Source organism: Salmo salar, chromosome ssa23 (assembly GCF_905237065.1).
Source record: "Salmo salar chromosome ssa23, Ssal_v3.1, whole genome shotgun sequence".
NCBI lineage: Eukaryota > Metazoa > Chordata > Actinopteri > Salmoniformes > Salmonidae > Salmo > Salmo salar.
In genome coordinates, this window is record NC_059464.1 from 20,930,321 (window position 1) to 20,940,210 (window position 9,890).

A 9,890-nucleotide genomic window follows, 5' to 3' on the forward strand; every position below is an offset into this window, starting at 1 on the left:
TGTTTATTTGTATCCCATTAGCTTTTGCAGAAGCAGCAGCTTTTCTTCCTGGAGTCCACAAAAAAACACAAAACACTGATACACTGATAGACAGAGACAGTCACACAAATGTAAAATACAATGATATACAAACAAAAACTAAAACATTGTGTGTGTGTTAGTGTGTCAGCGTGTGTATGTGTTTGTCCCCTCACAGTCCCCTCACAGTCCCCTCTGTTCCATTTCCTTTGATGCAGCTGTACTGATGAACAGTACGTTCATCTCTAGGAGACAGAACGTGTCTCCTTCCTGAGCGGTATGACGGCTGCGTGGTCCCATGGTGTTTATACTTGCGTACTATTGTTTGAACAGATGAACGTGGTACCTTCAGGCGTTTGGAAATTGCTCCCAAGGATGAACCAGACTTGTGGAGGGCTACAATTTATTTTCAGAGGACTTGGCTGATTTCTTTTGATTTTCCCATGATGTCAAGCAAAAAGGCACTGAGTTTGAAGGTAGGCCTTGAAATACATCCACAGGTACACCTCCAATTGACTCAAATTATGTCAACTAGAAAATCAGAAGCTTCTAAAGCCATGACATCATTTTCTGGAATTTTCCAAGCTGTTTAAAGGCACAGTCAACTTAGTGTATGTAAACTTCTAACCCGCTGGAATTGTGATACAGTGAATTATAAGTGAAATAATCTGCCCGTAAACAATTGTTGGAAAAATTACTTGTTCCATGAACAAAGTAGATGTCCTAACCGACTTGCCAAAACTATAGTTGGTTAACAAGAATTTGTGGAGGTGTTGAAAAATGAGTTTTAATGACTCCAACCTAAGATGGTAGCAGGGTGTAGATGGTAGCAGGGTGAACAGGCCGTGGTTTGGGTGGCTGAGGTCCTTGATGATCTTCTTGGCCTTCCTGTGACACCGGGTGCTGTAAATGTCCTCGAGGGCTGTAAATGTCCCAGTGATGCATTGGGCTGACCGCACCCCCCTCTGGAGAGCCCTGCAGTTGTGGGCAGTGCAGGTTCTGTACAGCCCAACAGAATGCTCTCAATGGTGCATCTGTAGAAGTTTGTGAGGGTCTTAGGGGCCAAGGCGAATTTCTTCAGCCTCCTGAGAATGAAGAGGCGCTGTTGCACCTTCTTCACCACACCTTCACTGTGGAGGGACCATTTCAGGTCCTCTGTGATTTGCACACAGAGGAACCTGATGTTTTTGCCCCTCTCCACTGTGGCCCGTCGATGTGGGTGGGGGCGTGCTCTCTCTGCTGTCTCCTGTAGTCCACGATTAGCTTCTTTGTTTTGTTGATGGTGAGGGAGAGGTTATTTTCCTGGCACCACTCCGCCAGGGTTCTCACCTCCATCCTGTAGGATGTCTCATCGTAAATTACGTATTTTCTACTTTCATTCAAAACTGAAAATTAACTCGATTTCAACGTCTGAAAAATATATATTTTTCAACGTCCAGAAAATACGTATTTTCAACATCCGGAAAATGTATTTTAAACATTCAGAAAATGCGTTGAATACCTAAAATTAACCTAACTTAAAAAAATACGTATTTTAAACATAATTTTGCTTACTGGGAGTATTCTAATTTTTGGAGGGCAGCAATATTTTTGTCTTGCCTAGGGTGGCCAGGACGGACCTGTGTCGAGGGATACAAATCACATCAAATCAAAGTGTGTTTGTCACGTGCGCCGAATACAACAGGTATTGTAGACCTTACAGTGAAATGCTTACTTACAAACTCTAACCAATAGTGCAAAAAAATGTATTAGGAAAACAATAGGTAAGTAAAGAAATAAAACAACAGTAAAAAGACAGGCTATATACAGTAGCGAGGCTATAGAATTAGCGATGTTACATACAGACACCGGTTAGTCAGGCTGATTGAGGTAGTATGTACATGTAGATATGGTTAAAGTGACTATGCATATATGATGAACAGAGAGTAGCAGTAGCATAAAAAAGGGGTTGGCGGGTGGTGGGTGGCGGGTGGCGGGACACAATGCAGATAGCCCGGTTAGCAAATGTGCGGGAGCACTGGTTGGTCGGCCCAATTGAGGTAGTATGTACATATGTACATGAATGTATGGTTAAAGTGACTATGCATATATGATAAATAGAGAGTAACAGCAGCGTAAAAAGAGGGTTTGGGGGGGGTCATACAATGCAAATAGTCAGGGTAGCCATTTGATTACCTGTTCAGGAGTCTTATGGCTTGGGGGAAAAAACTGTTGAGAAGCCTTTTTGTTCTAGACTTGGCACTCCGGTACCGCTTTCCATGCGGTAGTAGAGAGAACAGTCTATGACTGGGGTGGCTGGGGTCTTTGACAATTTTTAGGGCCTTCCTCTTACACCGCCTGGTGTAGAGGTCCTGGATGGCAGGCAGCTTAGCCCCAGTGATGTACTGGGCCGAACGCACTACCCTCTGTAGTGCCTTTTCTGTCAGATGCCGATTAATTGCCCTACCAGGCAGTGATGCAACCAGTCAAGATGCTCTCGATGTTGCAGCTGTAAAACCTTTTGAGGATCTCAGGACCCATGTCAAATCTTTTTAGTTTCCTGAGGGGAAATAGGCTTTGTCGTTGGATTAGTGCCTGGCCATGCAGTCATGAGTGAACAGGAAGTACAGGAGGGGGCTGAGCACGTACCCCTGGGGAGCTCCAGTGTTGAGGATCAGCGTGGCAGATGTGTTGCTACCTACCCTCACCACCTGGGGCGGCCCGTCAGGAAGTCCAGGATCCAGTTGCAGAGGGAGGTGTTTAGTCCCAGGATCCTTAGCTTAGTGATGAGCTTTGAGGGTACTATGTGTTGAATGCTGAGCTGTAGTCAATGAATAGCATTCTCAAATAAGTGTTCCTTTTGTCCTGGTGGGAAAGGGCAGTGTGGAGTGCAATAGAGATTGCATCATCTGTGGATCTGTTTGGGTGGTATGCAAATTGGAGTGGGTCTTGGGTTTCTGGGATAATGGTGTTGATGTACCAACCTTTCAAAGCACTTCATGGCTACGAACGTGAGTGCTACGGGTCTGTAGTCATTTAGGCAGGTTGCCTTTGTGTTCTTGGGCACAGGGACTATGGTGGTCTGCTTGAAACATGTTGGTATTACAGACTCAATCAGGGACATGTTGAAAATGTCAGTGAAGACACCTGCCAGTTGGTCAGCACATGCCCGGAGCACGCATCCTGGTAATCCGTCAGGCCCTGCAGCCTTGTGTATGTTGACCTGTTTAACCTCTATGGGCTAGGTGGGACGCTAGCGTGCCACCCGTGGTGCACTCCATCAACAGCAGGTGCATTTCAAGAGCGGCAAATTTGAATCCAAATAAATGTCAAAATTCAAATTTTTCAAACATACAACTATTTTACACCCTTTGAAAGATAAACATCTCCTTAATCTAACCACGTGTTACGATTTCAAAAAGGTTTTACGGCGAAAGCATAAATTTAGAGTATGTTAGGACAGTACATTTACAAGAGTTGTGTGTAATGTTTTGTCAAGTCAAAGACAGGGTCACCAAAACCATAAAACCAGCTAAAATGATGCACTAACCTTTTACAATCTCCATCAGATGACACTCCTAGGACATTATGTTAGACAATGCATGCATTTTTAGTTCTATCAAGTTCATATTTATATCCAAAAACAGCGTTTTACTATGGCATTGATGTTGAGGAAATCGTTTCCCTCCAATAACCGGCAGTCAAGTCAGCGTCACAAATTAAATAATTAAAATTAGAAAACATTGGTAAAATATTATATTGTCATTTAAAGAATTATAGATTTACATCTCTTGAACGCAATCAACTTGCCAGATTTAAAAATAACCTTACTGGGAAATCACACTTTGCAATAATCTGAGCACTGCGCCCAGAAAAATACGCGTTGCGATACAGACTAGACGTCATGTTGGGGAGATCTAAAATCGAAAATACTATGTAAATAATCCATTACCTTTGATTCTCTTCATCAGATGTCACTTCCAGGTATCACAGGTCCATAACGAATGTAGTTTTGTTCAAAAAAGCTCATCATTTATGTCCAAAAATCTCCGTCTTGTTAGCACATGATCTAAGCCAGCCGGACTTCTCGTCATGAACGAGGGGAAAAAATATATTTACGTTCGTTCAAACATGTCAAACGTTGTATAGCATAAATCATTAGGGCCTTTTTTAACCAGAACATGAATAATATTCAAGGTGGACGAATGCATACTCTTTTATAACGTATTGGAACGAGGGTACCCAACATGAACTCGCGCGCCAGGTGTCTAATGGGCCATCATCGTTCCATGGCTCTTGTTCGGTCAGATCTCCCTCCAGAAGACTCAAAACACTTTGTAAAGGCTGGTGACATCTAGTGGAAGCAATAGGAAGTGCCAAAATATTCCTCAGCCCCTGTGTTTTTCAATGGGATAGGTTTAAAGGTAATACAACACATCAGGTATCCACTTCCTGTCAGAAAATGTCTCAGGGTTTTGCCTGCCAAATGAGTTCTGTTATACTCACAGACACCATTCAAACAGTTTTAGAAACTTTAGAGTGTTTTCTATCCATATATAATAAGTATATGCATATTCTAGTTACTGGGTAGGATTAGTAACCAGATTAAATCGGGTACATTTTTTTATCCAGACGTGCAAATGCTGCCCCCTAGCCCTAACAGGTTAAGTCTTACTCACGTCGGCTATGGAGAGCGTGATCACACAGTCGTCTGGAACAGCTGATGCTCTCATGCATGCCTCAGTGTTGCTTGCCTCGAAACGAGCATAGAAGTGATTTAGCTTGTCTGGTAGGCTCGTGTCACTGGGCAGCTCGCGGCTCTGCTTCCCTTCGTAGTCTGTAATAGTTTGCAAGCCCTGCCACATAAGACGAGCGTCGGAGCCGGTGTAGTATGATTCAATCTTAGCCCTGTATTGACGCTTTGCCTGTTTGATGGTTCATCACAGGGCATAGCAGGATTTCTTGTAAGCTTCCGGGTTAGAGTCCCACACCTTGAAAGCGGCAGCTCTACCCTTTAGCTCAGTGCGGATGTTGCCTGTAATCCATGGCTTCTGGTTGGGGTATGTACGTACAGTCACTGTGGGGACGACGTCCTCGATGCACTTATTGATAAAGCCAGTGACTGATGTGGTGTACTCCTCAATGCCATCGGAAGAATCCCGGAACATGTTCCAGTCTGTGATAGCAAAACAGTCCTGTAGTTTAGCATCTGCTTCATCTGACCACTTTTTTATAGACCGAGTCACTGGTGCTTCCTGCTTTAATTTTTGTTGTGGTCGGATTTACCAAATGGATGGCGAGGGAGAGCTTTGTACGCGCCTCTGTGTGTGGAGTACAGGTGATCTAGAATTTTTTCCCCTCTGGTTGCACATTTAACATCTTGATAGAAATTTGGTAGAACTGATTTCAGTTTCCCTGCGTTAAAGTCTCCGGCCACTAGGAGCGCCACCTCTGGGTGAGTGGTTTCCTGTTTGCTTATTTCCTTATACAGTATAGCTGAAAACTCTCTATGCAAGTAGAGTGGCCTGCAATTTATCACAATATTCTCTACTTCAGGCAAGCAAAATCTAGAGACTTCCTTAGATTTCGTGCACCGGCTGTTGCTTACAAATATGCACAGACCGCCCCCCCGTCTTACCGGAGTGTGCTGTTCTATCTTGCTGGTGCAGCGTATATCCCGCTAGCTGAATATCCATGCCATCATTCAGCCACTATTCCGTGAAACAGGATATTACAGTTTTTGATGTCCCGTTGGTAGGATATTCGTGATCGTACCTCGTCTAATTTATTGTCCAATGATTGCACGTTGGCGAGTAGTATTGACGGTAACGGCAGCTTTCCCACTCGCCTTCTCCGGGTCCTCACGAGGCATCTGGCTCTTTGTCCTCTGTACCTGCGTCGCTTCCTCTTGCAAATAACGGGGATGTCGGCCCTGTCGGGTGTTTGGAGAATGTCCTCTGCATCCTCCTTGTTGTAGAAGAAATCCTCGTCTAATCCGAGGTGAGTGATCGCTGCCCTGATAACCAGAAGCTCTTTTCAGCCATAAGACACGGTGGCAGAAACATTATGTACAAAATAAGTTACAAATAACGCGAAAAAACCCACATAATAGCACAATTGGTTGGGCGCCCATAAAACTGCTGCCATTTTATTCCCCATTTTATTGATACAGTGTTTATTGCAGAGGCATATAGAATCCATTTCAGATGGACGCAGTATACAGGACGACCCTGGAGAATGAGAGGGATGGACAGAGCCATGAAGAGTAGAATGAAGAGGAGGAGGAGAAAGTGGAGGATGAGCCATGATGTTCATGATGGTGATGATGAGGAGGACCATTGGGCTGTGAGTCAGAGAGAGAGAGAGAGAGAGAGAAGGATCAGAGACCATATTATTCTCTAAGGCCGTCGTTGAGGCTGTGAGAATAGATTAAATATTCATAGAATCCCTCTGGAGAAAGAAGAAGGGGGAGAGAGAGAGTGGGAGAGAGTGGGAGAGAGAGGGAGGAGGGAGAGCGAGGGGGAGAGAGGGGATGGAGAGAGAAAGAAGGAGAGAGAAAGAGGGGGAGAGAGAGAGAGACAGGAGGGAGAGAGAAAGAAAGAGGGGGGAGAGAGAGTGAGGTTATATAACCGGCATAGGTCTGTGTGTTAATGTGCTCTACTCCCTGGAAGCAATCTGCGGTGATGAAGAGAAAATATTGACTTTGGAAAGGAGAAATTGCAGTGTGAGTAGAACTAGGGACTGGGGCTATGGAACAAGTGAGATTGGGGGAGAGAGTGGGCCAGAGAGAGAGAAAGATGGAGAGAATGAGCAGGGAGGGAGAGATAGAACCACTGATAGGTACAGAGCGATATAGATAGTGTATATAGCACACATTGTCCGAGGTAGCTGTGAGCTGGTTAGCTCTTGGCCCAGACTGTTGGCAGTATTGAACGGACACATACCAGTCCCTGCCTCCCCTATCTAATGGTCCAGTCCAGTCAGGGTGTGTCTGCTGCTCAGAGCTGGGAAACAGAGAGGACAACATACAGGAACAACTCTGTGTGGGAGAGGCTGAAGTTAGACCATCCCTTTGGTGACAGTGGTATTACTTTCACTCTTACACCTGAAAGCTGACACTGTGTGTAAGTGCATGGGTGCATATGTGTGTGTGCCGTATGAGGCTGTGGTTGTGTATTTGTGAGAATTTTAGATCTAATTTATGTGCCTGTACAGTCACTGTGTATCTGTGCAAACCCTGTATAAACGTGTGTGTGATGTTCCATCCACCCAAGCAATAACCTTGTAGAAAATTACATGTAAGGCTTTTCCCAAGCATACTTGGTACAGATGTGACTAATGATACACACATTAGAAAGGATGATCAGCCAAGTGGATTCTCCCTTTCGGCTTGTAAAGCTTGTTTTGGTAACCTGAGGGAGTCGAGACAGCTGCTTCAACACCAAACCTCTCTACACAGTCTCTCTGGCTTTCTCGCTCTCTTCTCTTGTTTGCTTCCTCTCTCTCGCTCTCTCTCTCTCGCTCTCTCGCTCTCTCGATACATATGTATATGTATATGTATATATATGTGTCTCTCTCTCTGTTGGCCTTGCACTGCGTCTTTGAGAGATTTCCTTCTCATCATAGAAATCAGAGTATCTCACTCTCTCTCTCTCTCTCTCTCTCTCTCTCTCTCTCTCTCTCTATTTACCTCCTTCACTCTCTCAGTGCTGGCTCTACCGCAGCTCCATCACTTGATCCCTGATGGTGAGGTTACCAGTATTAAGATCAACCGTGAGCCCTCAGAGCCCCTGGCCATCAGCATTGTGGGGGGCAACGAGACCCCCCTGGTGCGTATCCTCATCCAGGACATCTACAGGGAGGGGGTTATCGCCCGGGATGGACGCCTGCTGCCCGGGGACATTATCCTCAAGGTCAGTGTGTGTTTTTGTTTGGAGTACGGTGGAGTACTACTCGCCATGTATGTGACTGTATGTATTGTGTTTTGTGTTCGAATTTGAATTACATCACAGCTATAGACCTAACATATTAATTCCAAAATGCTATGAATCCATTTTCAGAAATGTTGGCAAATTAGCTTTTATTGTTTAAAGAAATGATGAAAGAGATTGGTTTGTTTTTTCACTATCTAATCATGGCATTGGGTTTTTCAATGACAGACATGCATTTGTTTAAGATCAATCACTTGATGGTTTCATTTCAGAGAGACAAATAATCATGTTTTTTTGCAAAATGCTACATACTGTATCCGCCTAACTCTCAGAGAAATAAGTAGTACAGCTAGGGTTTACATAGTCAAATGTAACAAATAACTACATTTTTGATAAAGAAATGTACAAATGATACATTTGTGACATCAATAGTATTATTATAATTTTTTTAAGTATTCAATATAGTAAGATGAGATCTGTAGTGAGACAAACTCATATCAAATATACAGGACCCAAATACTCCATTCCAGCTAAACACCAATCATTTCTGATGAAAAAACACAAATGTGAACAATGTGAATATAACGTTTTTGGAAATAAACTCTTCAATATAACCTGCATATAATCTGAGACTTCACTCCACCTTTACATCTCTCCCGCTCATCTTCAGGTGAACGGCATAGACATCAGCAATGTTCCCCACTGCTACGCCCTGGCCACCCTCAAACAGCCCTGCCAGCTGCTGCGACTCACAGTGCTGAGAGAGCAGCGTCACCGCTACCGTTCGCACCCCCACGATGCGGCCAGTGGCTACCTGCCTCACGGCCTCTCCCACGGCCATCCCCTGAGGGATGACAGCATCCACGTGGTCCTGGCTAAGAGCGCCCCAGAGGAGCAGCTGGGCATCAAGCTGGTGAGACGACCAGAGGGACATGGCGTCTTCATCTTCCACCTGCTGGAGGGCGGCCTGGCGGCACACGACGGGCAGCTCAGCGTCAACGACCGCGTCCTCGCCATCAACGGACACGACCTGCGCTACGGAGCGCCTGAACACGCCGCTTTACTCATCCAGGTCAGTCTGCAGGGGTCAGGGGTCAGGGAGCATTGGTTGGTTGTCGTTTACAATTCTTGGGAATGGTGTGTGTCTGGTAGTGTGCTTGGTATGTTTCTTGGCTCTGGGTTCCTGGTATAGTATCACAATTAGTGGAGTGTGGTTCTGGTAAATTGCACTCTGTTGGCTGGCTTTGACCCCGTCCATTGCGGTTAATTGTGGTTAATTGTGGTGTGTCTGTGGTCGACTGGGCGCTGCTCTGCTGCTTGGCTGAGGCACTGCTTCCTGGTGGATGGTGGGTAATTGCGGGGGTGTGTTTCTGGTTGACTATGGGATGTAGTTGTGCTCTCTGGGTTCTTATCTGAGGAGACTGGCTGGCTCTTGAGGGTCTCTGAGGACTCAACATGGCTGCTCACATCAGGCTGTTTCTGTCAGATATTAAGAACTGGCGGGAAACCAATTAAATGAGTCCAATTAAGGCAATTACAAGCTGGACTGGGTAATTTAAGAGTCAGCTCTGCTCCACAGAGAACACAGGCACTCTCAAAAGAGCAACTCTGAAGGCTGAGCTGCTGTGTGTGTGTGTGTGTGTGCGCTTGAATGTGTAATAATTGCGCTTGTGCGCATGCGCCTGTGAGCGTGTGCAAGTTCTTAAGAGTGAATGAGGGAGTGAATGAGGGAGTGAATGAGGGAGTGAGTGAGTCATTGTGTGAGTGGGTGGACAACACAGAGTAATGAAGAGACTGAGTGAAAGAAGCTGGAGGGAAAAGGTTGTAGAGAGGGGAGACATACAGACGAGTAAGAAAAATGAGGAGTTTAAAGTTGGAAAAGGGGTCGTGAGAGAAGGTGGGCTGCAGAAAGACTGCAGTGTTCTTAGAGACCGAAGTGAAAATGACCTGACTACTAATCTA

The 9,890-nt window shown here is 45.1% G+C and overlaps 1 protein-coding gene across 5 annotated transcripts in view; it reads left to right on the top strand.

Moving 5' to 3' along the window:
* Window positions 1-9,890, top strand: part of lnx1 (ligand of numb-protein X 1) — a 68,752-nt gene that overhangs the window by 37,799 nt on the left and 21,063 nt on the right. For all 5 annotated transcript variants that reach the window (XM_014168982.2, XM_014168981.2, XM_014168985.2 and 2 more), the window contains 2 exons: window positions 7,705-7,910; window positions 8,599-9,000. In XM_014168982.2, coding sequence (XP_014024457.2) covers window positions 7,705-7,910; window positions 8,599-9,000 — 608 coding nt within the window. The remainder of the gene's footprint in view (window positions 1-7,704; window positions 7,911-8,598; window positions 9,001-9,890) is intronic.